We start from the raw sequence: 17,552 nt of genomic DNA, 5'->3' as shown, positions 1-17,552 counted from the left end.
ACAATACAGAAACTGCAATCCAGATTCTAGATAGTTCCCTGATAATTCTAGGTCACTCTCAAAATTCATTGGGCCAAATTGTGCACATTTCTTTCTGTATTGCTCTTCAGGTAATGGTATTGATGTAAATTACATAAACATAATTCTTTAGTTATACCTGTATAACTGAGGCCAAAATTTGGCTCTGTTGACAAAGCTTACTTCCTGAATATCAATTCTCTGCCCACCATTCAGTATGTGCTCACAGTGTGTACCTACAGATTTTTCTTAAAACTTCTCAACTTTTCTTTTTAAAGTTGACAAAAAGTGATGACCCACTGTTACCAGACACGTGTGTTATAGCTGATCCAAAAGAAGGGAATGCTGAAGGAGGAGTAGAAAAACAAAAGAAATTGGGAAAAACACATACTGTAGATACCAGGTAAAAATAAATAAATAAAAATAAGATAATTGCATATTGAACTAGTCCAACAGTTAATTACAGTTTAATAATGAATATTTTAGTTTTTTACCTTTGGAAGCTTGATTCACTGTTCTACGCAACTCCAAAGGGGAAGTGTGGGTAGTATGGGGCTGCATGTAAACAAATGTTTATTTTCTCTCTAAAAGTATAATGAATACGAATGGTTAGGTGGTATGAAAAATGGAAAAATTGTTTCAAGCATGGACAGGTTGTTCATTACAAGATGGTTTTTGTGTTAAGATTTGATTGCATAATATAATCATAGAAAGAAATAGCACATATTTGACCTAATCCTGCATTCATTGTCAGAGGCAGGTATAGGATCAGGCCATGAACTGTTTACAGATGGGCTTTGAACTTTGTGATTCATGGAAATAAATTCATCAGGCCTGAATAATATTATCAACGTTATTCTGCTCATTAGTTTCATTTTTAGATTCTCTCTTTGTAGATATTGAGAAAACTAAAATACTCAAGATTTTTCTCCCTACCCCTCCTACTTCCAGACAAATTCAGAGTCCATTCTACTTAGGGGCTCCAACACAGACTTCACTCTTCAGTGTTGTGTTCTACTTCTCAGCTATGGAACAAAATATAAAAATATAACATATTCTGAATGCAACTTAGTTGTTCTTCCTATTCATAGTAAACTCGTTATACTTATAGTCATGATTCATTTCCAACCACCTATTGAAATCAGAAATTCCCTGAGTTCACCCACCATGGGTTGGTAACAAGGAGGGAACCTGGTCAACACTGGTTCTTAGATCAAACTTGGGGCAAAAAAAATAACAATTAATTGTGAAATAGCTTGGAGTCAGGTATCCTTCCCAGACTAATTTCTGGGTTAGATTTTGTTTTGGTTTTTTCCTTTTTCTGTGTTGCTGTTTTTGCTCAGAACTAATATGTGGGAAGTTTCAAATACATTTATGAGCATATGTTCATCATGGACAAACATAATTTGTGGTTTGCTTTGGGATGCAAGATCTAGTCAATAATTTTATCTCAGGATGAGAGCTTAATAGCTTTTCTTGCCTCATCAAAGCTTTCCATAAGATTACTGTTAAAAGCCTCACCTGAAGGCTCCAATGGCAAGTTTTTTTTTATTGGAGTCCATTGTACTGTGTATGGAAGCGATCAGCTCAGGAGCAGTCTGGACTTTTGACCCCTTAGGGCAGTTGTTCTCAACCTTTCCAGACTACCTTACCTTTTTTAGGAGTCCGATTTGTTTTCTGTACCCCAAGTTTCACCTCACTTAAAAACTACTTGCTTACAAAATCAGCCACAAAAATACAAAAGTGTCACAGCACACTATTACTGAAAAATTGCTTCCTTTCTCATTTTTACCTTATAACATAAAACTATTGGAATATAAATATTGTGCTTACATTTCAGTGTATAGTATATAGAGCTGTATAAAAAAAGTCATTGTATGAAATTTTAGTTTGCACTGACTTGGTGAGTACTTTTTATGTAGCCTGTTGTAAAACTAGGCAAGTATCTAGATAAGCTGATGTACCTTCAAGGTAGGCATACCTGTGGTTGAGAACCACTGCCTTAGGGTACTTCATCACCTTGGAGGGTTTCCATTAACTCCATGATTTCACAATTAGAGTAGTACTGGAGCTTTGGTGCACCACATAAGTAGTTCTTGCCTGACTGGAAGCTAGACACGTGTCTTACTATCAGTGTAGAGTGAGGCCCTCTCACATGGTCATAACATTCTCATGGCACACTGTATCTTCCCTATGGCCTTGAATTTGGTATCTATTTCAGTGTATAAGTATGAAAAATAAAAAAAATTGTCAAGTTCCCAGTTTAAAGTTCTTTTTACTCTAGAATGAATTTTATAAGATTCAAACAAAACTAACTTTTTCTTTGATTCAGGGTTTCAACACTCTACTATAGGTTCCAGAAATATGTATTTGATTTAAACAACACAGTCTTGTAAATCGGAGGGGTTTGTGTTAAGAGAAGAAAATTAAGTGCTGGAACTCCAATTGCACATAAATATTGGTTAACACCTGAAATTAAATTAAACAAACTCTAAAAATAGCCACTTTTTTTAACTAGTCTGCAGAACATGGCCCCAATTGCAAACCACAAACATGAAACCAGTCCAAAAGAGAGTGAAGCAGCCAGTGTTCAAGAGCAAGAAGGGATTATTTCTTCTTTTGAGTTAGCAGTACAATCTTCAAGAGAAAATCAAACAGCAGGTATGGAAAAGAGACTGTCAGTTACACAGAAGTGTAAATTGGGAATTAAATGTTACATATGTAATATACATTCTGATTGTTTTCTGATGCTCTGAAATTCTTGTGTAGTGAAAAGAAATCAAAACTAATCTGGGTCTTGCATGCATATTTTTTCACCTGATGGGGAGGGATAGACAGAGACCCGGCCAATTTCCCAATGGACAAATCTCAGAAACACACTGTTTTCAGAGATTTAAATGCAGATCTTTTGGAGGCAACTAGTTTGAGGATGAGAGGATGTTCCCAGAAGTTTCTCTTGGCTGGAGCAAATCGTTCCCTGTCTCCCTTCAGAACACACACCAATCCTCTGCACGTGTTCAGTGCTGTCTACCTCCTTGCTACTGGTTCCAGTCAGCTCCATGACTTTCTCCTGTAGGTCATTTCACCAAAGGCATCTATTCTAAACACACACACATTCCTGCTGTTGATCCCCTTTCCTGGTCCTTGCAGGTATGAGCTCCTTGACTGGAGCATAGATATTACAGTGATGAGGGCCATATTAACACTAGATAGTTCCCAATTTAGGCATTAGATTATGAACCAGAAAAATAAGAGAGGTTGGTGTGTGTGTCTCCAGAGGTCAGGAGGATGCCAGAAGTGGAAAAGACAGGGTGGTTGCAAGTACCTTAATGGCGCACTTTGCAAGAAAATCAGAGTGCTTGGGGACGGCCAAGTTGCTTATGAAATGGGCAGATGGAATGATCAATATTTAAGGTGATCAGGAGTTGTTTGGTGCCAGGGAGGAATAAGGAAGTGCAAATGTGATGTAAGGATAAATAAACAAGGCAAACGGCACAGTCATTCCCATGACTGCTTAGTTCAGGCCAGGATTAGGAAAGATCCTTTGTGGTGACATCACAGGGAAGGTTTAGATCAGGGGTAGGCAACCTATGATACGTGTGCCAAAGGCAGCACATGAGCTCATTTTCAGTGGCACACTCACTACCTGGATCCTGGCCACCAGTCCGGAGGGCTCTGCATTTTAATTTAATTTTAAATTAAGCTTCTTAAACATTTAAAAATCCTTATTTACTTTACATACAACAATAGTTTAGTTATATATTATAGACTTATAGAAAGATACCTTCTAAAAACGTTAAAATTTATCACTGGCACACGAAACCTTAAATTAGAGTGAATAAATGAAGACTCGGCACACCACTTCTGAAAGGTTGCCGACCCCTGGTTTAGATACTCTTAGCTAGAGAACATAACAGGGTTATGGCTGTGTCTAGTAAACTCAATAAAGAATTCTCTTCATATTCATTAACCATCAGTACTGTATCCGTTGTACTGTGTGACACTACAACTTCCTTGTGTGCCATGTCTTTTTCTGCAGAGGTACAATTACTTATGTGTGAGCAAATATCTTCCTTAAGAACAATGTAAATTCTTCTCTTTAAATAGCATTATTTTCACTATATAATGTTGATTTAAAAAGTTTCTTCTGATTATTTTAACCTTTACTTGCATAACACCTTGTTCACAAATTTCATGCTGCTTGAAATATTTTCAATTTGTCTAACTTTTGCCTTCTGTGATATTTATTTTTTAATTTCTCTTTTCAGGAAAAAATCTGCCCTCTTCACCAGAGTCCCCACCATCACCAGCTCTATCAACGCAACCACAGCTCACAGAAGGATCACATTTCATGTGTGTATAGTCTCAGACAAGTACGTCTGCTTTTCAGTCATGCTATTTTTCTGGGTATACCGTAGTTTTCTTTGAGAAGCACACACAGACAATTTTATTAAGTAGGGTGAAGGTAGCTGAGATGTATATATCAATCAAACAAGCAAACAAAACAGGAATGTATTGATTCTTTGAGTAGGTGCAGCTGCATATTCAGCTAAGGTGCGTTCACACCTAGCACACTGGAGCTGGAGAATTTTGTCGAGCAGTACCATTAGAAGGTCACCACTCGCAGCTTGTGGCCATAGCAGCAACTCTGGCTATATGAGGTAGCATTCCCCTAACCTCTGTCTGTCCCTTCTTACCACCCGTGGCTGGAGTCAAAGCTCTGTGTGGTTCCTAACCTCACAACCTTTCTCTTTCTTAGATGCCCCTGGCATCTTGTCCCTTTCCACTTTTGTCTCAGAAGACTACATTCCTGATAGCAATAGCATCCACAAGGAGAGTCTGGTGCAGTCTCTGATGGCAGAGCCTCCTTGCATACAATTCTCTAAAGACAAACTTACTTTATGACCACACCCAAAAATTTTATCTGAAGTGGTTTTTCAGCTTCATTTGAACCAGGCGGTATATTTACCTGTGTTTTTTCCTAAGTTGCATTCATCTCTGGAAGAGCAGCATTTCCACACATCAGATGTCAAGCAATGTCTAGCTTTCTATTTGGACCAGACTAAACTGTTTTGTGCTTCACCATGCCTGTTCATGTCACATACAGGTCATATGAAGGGTCCGGTGGTCTCTTCACAGTCTCTAAATAAATAACCTCCTTAATCGTAACTTCATATGAAATAGCTTTAACTACGCTTCCTTCAGCGGATGCAAGCTAGTTCTATGAGAGTGCAAGCAACATCAGTAGCATTCTTCAGTGCATTTCAGTATTGGACATTTTCAGGGCTGCTACATGCAAACCATCCAATCATTACTGCATCTTGCAGGGTGGATGCTTGTTTCAATGGATGGTCCTCCGGTTATTGTTTATGCAGACTCTCTGAGCCCTGCTTCCTGGGGGAACTGCTTGTGAGCCACTGAAGTGGAATACATGGCTGCATCTACTTGAGGAAGAAGAAACCTTTTCTTACTGTAACTGTGGTTCTTTGAGATGTGATGCAGATGTGTATTCCACGACCCACCTCTGTTCCCTGTGCATCACAGTTTCTCTGAGCATTCAGTGTGAAGGGACTGAGGGGGTTCGGGACTGCACTACCTTATATAGCCAAGGGAGGGGCTGCGGCCACGAGGCACAAGTATTCTCCCTCTACAGGTACTACTAGGTAAAATTCTCTGGTTCCCGTGCACTGGGCACACAGACACACCTAAGTGGAATACACATCTGCATCACATTTCAAAGAAACACAATTAAAGTAAGTAATGGTTCCTTACATGCATATAATCCATACAGTATTCGGATAAGGTAGTAGTAGTTAGAAATGGAAAGGATCAATTAGCTCATCAAGCATATTCTTCTGTAATGGTAGAATAACAGTCCCTTGATAGGAGATATTAAATTGTAATGAAACACGTGCTTATGCAGTCAAGGTAAAAATTTATCAATATTTGGGTGTTACAACACCCAAAGGTTCCAGTCAGGATCATAGCCCAGTTGAACTATGAATTGTACGTATCGTATGTTCCTAAGAGTTTATAATCTAATTTAAGACAAATAAGTGTGACTTGATAAATAGTAGGAGGGAAAAGGATGGGAGGAAGAGGATAGCAATAATAAAAACACACAGTTAGGCTCACTGTGTCTGTAGACCTTGATGGTTATTTTTTTTATATATATATATATATATATATATATATATATATATATATATATATACACACAAAAGATCCCCACTTGTCCCCTCTACCTATCCATAACTGGTAATTTCTTGTAGGATCATTAGCTTGGTCAGAGGAAATGGTCTTATTCTATATGATGATATGATGGTCTATTATGATATAGATAGGTAACACATTATGATATAGAAACAATGATCAAACAATCAGTTTGTAACCACCTAGAAGACAATAAGGTGATAAGTAACAGTCAACATGGATTTGTCAAGGACAAGTCATATCAAACCAACCTAATATCCTTCTTTCACAGGGTAACAAGCCTTGTGGATAGGGGTCAGCAGTAGATGTGATATATCTCAACTTTAGCAAGGTTTTGATACAGTGTCATGTGACCGTCTCATAAGCAAACTAGGGAAATACAGCCTAATATGAACCTACTATAAGAAAGATGCACAACTGGTTGGAAAAGCATACTCAGAGTAGTTATCAGTGGTTCTCTGTCAAGCTGAAAAGGCATATTGAATGATGTATCGCAGGGATCTGTCCTGGGTGCTGTACTCTTCAATATCTTCATAAATTATTTAGATAATGGCAGAGAGAATACAGGTATAAAGTTTATAGGTGATACCAAGCTGGGAGGGGTTGCAAGCTCTTGAATTAGAATTCAAAATGATCTTGACAAACTGGAGAAGTGGCCTGAAATAAATAGGATGAAATTCAATAAGAACAAATGTAGTACACTACTAATGTAGTACACTAAGGAAGGAATAATCAATTGCAGAAATACAAAATGAGAAATGACTGCGTAGGAAGACGTATTGCAGAATGGCTCTGGGGTTATAGTGGATCACAAACTAAATATGAGTAAACAATGTAATACTGTTGCAAAATAAAGCAATCATTCTGGGATGTATTACCAGAAGTGTTGTAAGCAAAACATGAAGTTCTTCCACTCTACTCAGCAATGATAAGGCATCAGCTGGAGTACTGTGTCCAATTCTGGGTACCACATTTTGGAAAAGATGTGGACTTATTGGAGCAAGGCCAGAGGAGAGGAACAAAATGATTGATGGTCTAGAAAATGACCTACAAGAAAAGATTGAAAAAATGGGTTTGTTTAGTTTGGAGAAGAGGAGACTGAAGGGGGGCATAAGTCTTCAAGTACATAAATGATTGTTATAAAGAGGAGTATGATAAGTTCTCCTTATCCACGGAGAACAGGACAAGGAGCAATGGGCTTAATTGCAGCAAAGGAGATTTAGGTGAGACATTAAGAAAAACTTCCTAGCTGTTAGGGTAGTTACGCACTGGAAGAAATTACCTAGGGAGATTGTGGAATCTCTATCATTGGAGGTTTAAGAACAAGTTAGACAAACATCTGTCAGGGATGGTCTAGATAATACATAGTCCTGCCTCAGTGAAAGGGATTGGGCTCGATGACCTGTTTAGGTCCCTTCCAGTCCTACATTTCTATGGTTCTGAGAGTTCCTGTTTGTTGAATCTGAGTGGAAATAGAAGCAAACAGGTTTGTTTATACAGGTGTTTAAAGAAACTGAGGGATACAGGTCGGAACGTTTTAACACTTTTACTAGCACTTTAATTAGTCAAAACTTCTATGTTGTCAGGGAGTATCTTTTTTAAAGTAAGCCTTCAAGAAAAGGCAATCAAAAGAATATGCCTTGTTTCATTGGTCCTGTAAGCTATATAACTATAAGGCCATATAACTAGGAAAAGGAGAACTTTGTCAGTTTTTAAAAGATGCTTTCTTAGTGAAGTTTGAAAACGCATAACCTAGTTCATATAGGGCACCTGTGTTTTGTTTTAACAAAGTCCTAATAATTGCATGCAATGTGATACTTTCTTGTGTTAGTGTAATAGGCAAAAAGAGGTATTACCTCTTTGTTAAAGTGAAATGGTTTTAATCTCTTCTTTCCTGTCCATACAAAAACATCACATGCAGCCTTTGTTGCTTTTGAGTGATATCAAACTTAATAGTATAGTAAAAATATTTTAAATGGGAAATCATGATATGCACTTTCAGAATGTATAAATAGAGCTGTTTATGTGCAAATCAAATAGCATATGTACAAATACACACGAACATTGGAGGGGTGCATGTATATATTCTGGGCCTTTAAGTAGGGCTGTCATTACCCAACCAACCTTTTCTTTTACATAGTTTTAATTCAGTGGACTGACTGGAGCTAGACTCTACTGGTTATAGCTCTATTAGCTTCCCCCTCCCGGATCAATCTCTGCGTCTGTCCTGAAAGGAACAACCTGACATTCTTCTTCGAGTGATGGTCCCTATATGTATTCCAAACACTGGTGCATATGCGCCGGAGCTGGAAGTTTTTCAGCAGCACTGTCTGTTGACCTGCATGGCCTCCTTATGTTGCCACATGCTCCAAATGAGATCATAAGAGGCCTCAGTTCCCTCTTACCGCATGATTGGAGTTGGAATCCTCTTTGTGCTCATACCCTCTATGAGAATAACTGTCTGTTGTAAATAGTTAGCTCTGTTTTCTTTCTCTTCATACTTCTGTACATATGTTAGTTTAGTTAATGTATATAGTAGCTCCTCATGGGGCCTCTCCCGACCCCGTCAGGGGATTATGCCTTGTGTTCCAGGGTTCAAGAATTGTACTTCATGCTCTCACTCGTTCTTTGAGAGTGATGAGCGCACACGTGCTCTCTCCTGCCTGGGCAAGACAACCCTTGCTGCTCGCTGCAATATGTGCAAATCCTTCCCCTCAAGGACCGACAACACTTGACTTCAGCCCCTCTGCAAGTTCCTCATTGAGAAAGTGCTGCTTTGGCCCCAGGCAGTCAGATGCTGTCCGGTGATGCACCAACCATCACCGGCAGTGAGCATCTCGCCCTTGGCTTCACCTCTGGGTCCATCAGCACTGCCAAAATGTGAGACGGTACATAAGGACAGTCACATGCGCTCTCACAAACACCGCAGCAGGTCCCCATCATGGACCACTGTGCAACACTGCGTTTTCTCCCCAAGCTGGGTTCAGTCGGGCGAGATATCGCATGGTGACCCTGCAGGGCAGCCACCTAAGGCGGGGCAATGTGAAGTAGAAGCAAAACCTGCCAGTTCCCGCAAGGACCGAGGGGCCCAACCGCCCACCAGTGTGCACTACTCAGCTGCCGCAAGACACTCCGACTCCACTCTGCATACCCCTCCTCGGAGCGACAGACAGTGGGATGTGCCCTGGACACCGTGCCAGTTGGATCCGCTGATCTCCCACCTCAAGCTGTTGTACCCACCCTTGCCGCTTCTCTTGGCGCCCTCCCACCCCAGTCCACCTTCACTGGTGGATGAGCCACTCCTCTTCAGTCACAACCCACCCACACTGGTTGCAGTACTGCCCAAACCGATGGCTTGTCCACTTCCGGAGGCTTTTTCGGACTAAGAGGATTTCTCAGCAGACAACCCTGGTCCCGTAGCATAGTGTGGACTCCTGGGCTTGCTCACCATTTCTGACCCCCTATGCTCCGAGCCTTCCTCCCAATGGCCCGCTTCACCACCCTCATAGCCCTTGTGAATACCCTGTGCTGCAACCCACACATGAGGGTGCGCCATCGTGTCTGCCTCCTTGGCCACATGGTAGCCTTCACCTATGTCACACCGCACATGCATCTCACCCAGGACCACAGCAGGGTTTGCCACCTAACCAAAATCCTCTCCAATTGATGGCCTGGTTTTTGGTTGGGGCTCAGGTGTAGACAACGCCTGTTCATCACCTGTACACCGTGTTCTCTCATGCAGTAGGCAGGAGTCTGCGAGGACATGCTACACCGCAAAATGGATGCGCTAAACCTCCTGGGCACAGCGCTGACACCTCCCCCTCCACAGTGTCTCCATGCCTGACATCCAAGACAACCGCCTAGAGCTCAAGACCTCAGGTTTTGCACTTAGGTCAGACACACACACCCTCCCCCGCCCCGCAGACAGACAGTTGATATTTACCCACCCTACCACTACCAGTTTCTGAGGAGCCTGACAAACTATTTCCCACCAGTCCTTACCCCACTCCCCTTGGAACTTCAACTTTGTGCTGTCTGTGCTCACCTGACCTCCATTCAAACATGGTCCCTGGCCTACCTAGCCATGAAGGTCCTCTTCCTGATGGCTATCACCTCTGCTGAGTGGGTCAGCAAACTGGCGACCATGATAGCTGACACCTCATATAGAGTTTTCCATAGATACAGTCTCCCTGTGCCTCCACCCTAAGTTCCTTCCAAAAGTTGCCTTCAAGTTTAATCTCAACCAGTCCATCCATCTTCCGATCTTCCACCCTAAACCACATGCCACTCTCACAGACAGTACGCTACACTCCCTGGATGTCTGTAGGGCACTGGCTTTTTACCTGGACAGAACTCGTGCATTCTGCACCTCATCATGCCTCTTCATAGACATAGGTGAAGCATGTCCATTGTGGAACAGTCCAGAGGGCAGGCCCTTTCCTTACAGCGCATAGCCAATTGGATCTCAGAATGCTACACTCGCTCCAATGTGACACCATCTGGCAGGATCCACCTCTGCCTCCTTGGCATGAGATCCGCCATGCAGCAACATGGCACTCTGTTCACACCTAAACAGTGCACTATGCCATCGACCAGTAGTCAGCCAATGGGCAGATGCCACTATAGGTCATGCCACTGCAGCAGGCCTTGGCCATTGTGTTCTTGCTCCCCTGTCTCTGAGTTGATCGCTGCTTTGTACTCACCTGTGTTAGGAATACATACAAGGACCATCACTTGAAGAGAAGGTTGCTACCTGTATCTGGAGGTTCTTTAAGATGTGTGATCTCTATTTGTATTTCAATACTCATCCAACTTCCTCGGTGCTGCAGACTAACTATACTGCAGTAAGAGGGAGACTGAGGGCATGTCGCCCCGCACGGTCTCCTATAATGTCACATGGAGCACATGGCAACATAAGGTGGCCATGTGGGCCAATGGACACTGCTGCTGAAAAACTTGGGGCGCATGGTGTGCTGCAAACCTGTGTTTGGGATACATATGGAGACCATACATCTTGAAGAACCTCCAGTTACAGCTAAGGAACCTCTTCTCTTGAGCAGAAACTACCAGTTGTGTCAAATTGCATGTGCATCAATGGTGACCTCTCCAAAGCCATTTTCTCTAAGTATTTATGCTACAATATGAATTCAGGTCTGCAGCTGTGAAAGGCTGATAATCTCTTTTGCTGCCTAAGACACTAACCCCAACATCCTACACAGGTATGTGTATGTGAAGGTGGTGATGTGTCCATAATATTGCCACCTTAGATATGATGCTTCTTCAAGTAACACTGAACTGCTGATGACAAAAGAATATATTCCTAGGATGGTACTTCTAAAATGGACTGTCTCTAGTTCCCTAGTTTTAGTAAAGCCAGGGATATTAGAGCCTAAAAAATAGTTTCCCTCTGTTCAGTATCTGAATTTAGTTGGAGGCATTAGTCCATTTCCTAGTGTATATCTCATATCTGCACTTGACACACTGGTTAGCAGTCTCATTAGAGCCCCAATATTGAATGGTCATTGTATAGCTGGTTTCATATCAGGGTTAATACTAGGCATGGAAAACAAGAATTCCATGTCACGAAAAATATTTTGACATTTGGTTTTGTTCTACGTTGCGATGAAACCTAGACCGTCTGAAAGGTTTTTGCAAAAAATTAGAGGGAGACTCTCATGAAGGCTCAAGTCCCTCCATGCATGAATTGGAGCAGGGACTTGAACCTGGGTCTTATTCATCCCAGAAGAGTGCACTAGCCAGTCTGCTATTTGACTGTTCTGGGGTGGGCCTTTTCTTCCCCCACCCCCACTGAAAACAAGACATTTCCACAAAAAGTTTGTTTCAGTAAATCAGCATTTTCCAACTAAAAAACCGTTTCTTGTCAAAAAAATTCCTGACCCGTTTTAGTTGAAACACAATGAAGCACAGCATGTGGGAGCCTGCACTGCTGCTGCCCACAATGTACTTCTCTGACTAAAGGTCTTTCACCAGGGCTGTCAGTCAAACACCTTTCTTAAGCACTACCCAAGGCATTTAAAATGTTTGTTGAATGTGAGGAGCATTGATGTTACCCATGACTAATGTAAGAGCTGTAATTTCCCAAGTGAAACAGCAAACGTACCAGGCTGTGAACAAGTTTCCTGTCCTGTAGGAGGAGATTAATTTTTTAAAGCAGGAACTCATTTACTCAGTGGGATGCAAACTGTAGGGCAAGAAGTCCTCTGCAATAAAGAAAATGTATAAGTTGGGAGGTGCATTTCAATTCATAGGCCAGTTTTTAAGACGAGGTCTGGGAAATGCATGATGGGTTTCAGTGAGGCAGTGGAATTTGGAAAAGGAAAATGGTGCCATGTGGTATCATAGGACTAAGGAGAGAGCTTATTCTATATCATGTCTTCTCGCAACACTAAGACAAATTTTGTATCTCTATCACAAGTATATTGTTACATTTTAAGCATGCTGATATATGCTTAAATACAATTTAATAGAGTGATGATGACGTTTGTTTAGAATCTTTCATCCCAAACACTGCATTACATCATAGCAAGTGAAGAGTACTGTGTCCTGTTTCTAATCTTGCCAGTCCTTTGGTACAGCATTTAGGGGCTTCGCTACTAATTTTACATGGAAAGCACTTAGTTACTGTATTGATGGTGGCAGTACAAAACCCTAAAATGGTTCTTTGTACCCAAAAAACCCTGTTTGTTTCAGTTTATTTGTGAATTGCTGTCAAAATAGCATTAATGCCTTAAAAAAATAGGTTGTGGAAACTAATTTTTTCCTAGATTCTTTTTAATATAATTTAATTTTCTTTGTGGATAGCCACAGTGAGGTCAGAATCTCCCCACCATGCCTAATCCTAAGAGCTATTTTATACAGTGTTTTGGTAAAATACAGTAACTTGATCCATGTCTGTCTTTCAGCTCTTAACAGATTCTGTTGAAACCATTCATGACCAAGGAGTGTGGACCTATGGAAATATAAGAAGATATTGTAGAGTATATTTTTAATCTATGAAATTCATAGTTCTGATGCTTTTGGCCACAGAGCATCATTTTATAACTTCCTGGAAAATGTTTATTCCAAGACAGCTTTAAATGGCCCATATGTACACTCAACAGTCTGAAGATTGTTCTTCCGATACCAGCTTGCTGCTATGATTTCCATGCACATAAAGATTCTTTTGAATATGCAGCCTAAAGTCAGAATCTTAGTTGATGTTTTACAGAATTTAATGTTTTTAATTATGAAATCATTTAAGTTTGCATTTTTGCTTCTTTTAGGTACATAACAGATCAGTTTCTTTTACATATCACCACTAAACCTTGTTTTACACTTTTTAAACACTAGTGTATTTTGACATTTGATTTGTAAAATTTTTATATATATTTAAAATGTGCCATTTTTTATTATTGCTGAGTAAAGTATGTCCTGTTTCTGCTGTAATTATTTCTTGGTCAGGTTGCAGCATCAGCAGTTACTGCCACACTGTTATCACATATACATGAACGTTTGTGCTTACTTTTTCTTAAACAAAATGAAGTGTAGGTATTTTGAGGTACTGGGCTCTTACTTTGTTGGAATAGGGTGTGTACAGCAATAAGCAGGTTTTCAATTCCAGTACTTAGTTTGTGTACAAATGTAATTATGTTCATTGTGTATATATTATACAATGAGCACATCCAATGTAAGTATAAGAAGCCACTTACTATTGTTCAAATGCAAATGTTCATATCTCATTTCTTTTTTATCATGTTAAATAAATGTTAATGTTCTTAAGCTGTGTGGGTAGTATTTCTTTCAGCAAGCAGATGACGGACAGTGTACTCATCATGACTCTTTGTGTGGGAAGCACATCTTAATAAGGGTTATGGGCCTATTACAGCAGTGGTTCTCAACCAGCAGCAACTGGGGGGCTGCAAGCAGGTTTCAGGGGGGCCACCAAGACGGAGCCAGCATTAGATTCACTGGGGCCCAGGGGAGAAATCCAAAGCCATGCCATGTGGAGCTGAAGCCTGGGTCCTGAGCACCACCTGAGGCTGAATCCGAAGCTTGAGGAATGTAGCTTTGTGGGGGGCTCCTGTGGCATGAGGCCCAAAGCAATTGCCCTGTTCTACCCCCTAACGCTGGCCCTTGCTTTTATATGCCGAAAACCTGTTGTTGTGACACGGCTGGGTCATGGAGCTTTTATAGCATGTTGGGGGAGCGGGCCGGAAAGCAAAAGGTTGAGAACCCCTGTATTACAGGATTGGTTGGAGGACGGTCTGTGATGTGCAGGAGATCAAACTGTATGAAGAAGATGGTCTCTTCTGGCCTTAAAAACTGAAGCTATGTCTACACTAGAGAGCTTACAGCGGCACAGCCGTACCAATGCAGTTGCACTACTGTAAGATCTCTCGTGGAGCTGCTCCGAGGCCGATGAGAGAGAACTCTGTCGACATAATTAATCCACCCCCGCAGTGGGTGACGCTCTCATGCCAACATAGTGCTGTGCACATAGTGGAATATTCACACCCCTGAGCGACAAGTTTTACCGACATAATGCGTGATAGTGTAGACATAGCCTGAGTGACATCACCTACAAACAAGAGCAGCTTTGGTAGACTCTTAAGGGATTCCACCTTGCCCAGCTGGAAGTAGTGCCCACAGCACAGAGCAAAAAGACAGCCTTGTGGCTGGTAGTCAGGAAGAAATTTGGGTTCAGTTCCTGGCTCTGCCATGCTTTCCCTTGTGACCTTGGGCATGTCACTTAGTTGCTTTTTGCTTCAGTTCCAAATCTGTTTATGTAAAATTGCTTATCTCATAAGGATGCTGAGAGGATTAAATTATAATTTTTTAAAAGGCATTAAGACATTAGAGTGAACACCATATATGGTAGGGGTGAGGAGAGGAATGAGATGATTCCTCGGGGCTCTGATGTTTGCATATCATCTTCCAGGAACCAAAAAGCAAACTTAAAACCATTTGTCATGCATGTCATCTTATTACACACACTACTGGTTTCACTTCTCCATCCCCCACTGCTGTCTGAACTAGTGTAAGTAGAGACTGTGCACGTTTTTAGAAAAGGATAATGAAAAGTAGATTTGAAAGAAAATCGTTTGGATCCCAAATGCAAAGATCTGAAATTTTTTGTTTGTTTGTTTTAAACTTAATACATTTTCACTTCTGGGAGAAGTCAGTCAGACTGTCAGAGCTGTTTTTAAAACAGAAAAGCAATGTTTGCTGAAGACATGGTTCAACTTCTGACTGACTTACCTATTTGTTCAGTATCTTGGCCAAACCCACATAAAAGTTGTTGAATCCCCAGTGGTGCAGCACATACTTAAGGGTCTAAAATAAGGATTTCACTTCACTGTGCGATGTGTTTTAAATTGTGCACCAAGTTCTGTGGCTATTTAAATGCAGAGAAGTGAGGAAAGGGAAAGGCACCATGGGGCTGTTGTCTTGGCACTAGCCAGAGAGAGAATATAATTAGTGATCTGGAACCTTCTTGGGCCTTGTCTTCACTTAAAAGGTTTGCTGGTATAGCTCTACCAGGAGACCCTCATACTGTAGATGCAGTTTATACCCGGAAAAAAGTTCTTTTGCTGGTAAAGCTTATATCCATTCCCTGAACAAAATAAGCTATACCAGCAAAAGAGAGTTTTTGCCAGTGTAACAGTCTACACTAGCTTTTGCTGACACAGCTATGTTAGCAAATAATCACATCCTTCTAACCAACTACGCCAGTGTGTCAGGCCTCAGAATTTCCTCTGCATTTGCACTGAAGATTTGAAGTACAATTGGGTGCTTGAAAGTATTTTCAACTGTGTTTGGAAAAGTAAATTGATTTAAAAAAGCAGCTACTTCCCTTTCTCCTGCCTCATCCAAATTTCTCTGTTGCACTTATCTTTTAACTCTCTGCCCACTGGTCATGCTTTTGAAATGTTCACCACTAAACAAGTGGATCCCTAGATTGTCAGCCTGGAAATAGCTATATTTTAAGTCTGTGCCTAGGTTATTTTTTAAATTTCTGATTGATTGCTTCATTGGCTACTGTGCTGACATTTGTACATAGTTTGCTTTTTTCCTCAAAAGCAGGGTCTCTTAGGGATATACGACAGACACATGCTCTACAGATGTTCATGCTCTTCAAAACCAATTACATCTCCTTCCGTCTGGAGCTTTTGTTCACCACTTGCATTGTTCCAAGAAGACTAAGGAATGTGGTCCTTTCAAATTCCTGAATAAAGTAACATCACTAGAAAAGCTGTACATTATGTCCTGGGAATTTCTGTGTGAACTGGTCGGGGCCAGTTCAGGGAGTAGATAGATCACCCAGTAGTTAAAACCCGACTCTGATTCAGTGTCATGATGGGGACAAGAGGGGACTTTCTATTCAAATTCATAGTTTAAAAAAAAACATAAAGGGACTTGACAAAAACACAGATTAATTTTTCAAACAATCAAAACTACTTTTTTCTTACCTAAATTAAAGTGCATTAATCAAGTTGAAAGCAAACTGTTACAGTTCCACTAGACATAACTAGGGTTACATATAAGAAATTTTTTTAATATTAGCTGCTATTCCACTGCCCAGTGAAGTAATTTTGAGTCACTTTTGGCACTGGTGTTAAGCAAGAGATTAGATGAAATCCTGAAGTGAAGTGTAAGAAAAGATCCTGATTAATTCAGAAGGCTGGACTGGATAGTCCAAGAAGTTCTTTCCCCTCCCTCCTAGCTTTTGTTGCTCTGTAACCAACAGAGGTATAATTTTTGTTTGGTACAATGAACTGCAAAGCATCAAGCGTATGGCATGGAATCATGGGACTCAACATGAAGAACCAGATCACTGTGGTTTTTCCTCACCAGTGTCTCATATTTTGGATCCTGTGCACACTTACTCCAGAGTTGGATTCTGCTACCCTTACTTATATTTTGTAATGTTCCAGAGGTAGTCTAGCTGATTTCAATAAGACTATTCAAAGTAAAAACACAATTCAACATGTGGAATCTGGCCCATCATTTGGAAAGATGACACTTTACATTGACTTGACTATATAAAAAAAAAAAAATGCATACCTGATGGTAAATCTGAGGAATAAACTATTGAACTAATTTTCCCAAGCATGTGCACGCAGGGTATACCATAGCAAATCTGGCCTTCATCAAACTGAATTACATTAAGGTGTTAAACTACAAAGCTAGTCTTCACCACAATCACTCACAGCTAGCATCAGTAGGATTGCATGGTTAGTTTCCCAACCCTAGTATAGATAAAGTTTGAGAGTGGTACTTAGACTGGAGTGATTTATGCTTGGGGTAAACAAAACTCTGAA

The 17,552-nt window shown here is 40.8% G+C and overlaps 1 protein-coding gene across 5 annotated transcripts in view; it reads left to right on the top strand.

Annotated features, from left to right (window-relative positions):
* PLEKHA5 (pleckstrin homology domain containing A5) overlaps window positions 1–14,010 on the top strand; it is a 285,024-nt gene extending 271,014 nt beyond the window's left edge. For 4 of the 5 annotated variants that reach the window (XM_039544476.1, XM_039544484.1, XM_039544492.1 and 1 more), the window contains 4 exons: window positions 297–421; window positions 2,537–2,679; window positions 4,287–4,391; window positions 13,155–14,010. In XM_039544476.1, coding sequence (XP_039400410.1) covers window positions 297–421; window positions 2,537–2,679; window positions 4,287–4,381 — 363 coding nt within the window. In that variant the 3' untranslated portion in view covers window positions 4,382–4,391; window positions 13,155–14,010. The remainder of the gene's footprint in view (window positions 1–296; window positions 422–2,536; window positions 2,680–4,286; window positions 4,392–13,154) is intronic. The other variant, XM_039544466.1, reaches the window with a different exon arrangement.
* The last annotated feature ends 3,542 nt before the right edge of the window (window positions 14,011–17,552 follow it).

Source organism: Mauremys reevesii, linkage group 1, assembly GCF_016161935.1.
Source record: "Mauremys reevesii isolate NIE-2019 linkage group 1, ASM1616193v1, whole genome shotgun sequence".
In the NCBI taxonomy this organism is placed as follows: domain Eukaryota; kingdom Metazoa; phylum Chordata; order Testudines; family Geoemydidae; genus Mauremys; species Mauremys reevesii.
Note: the sequence above shows the minus strand (reverse complement) of the source record. Positions and strands in the feature narration are given on the sequence as shown.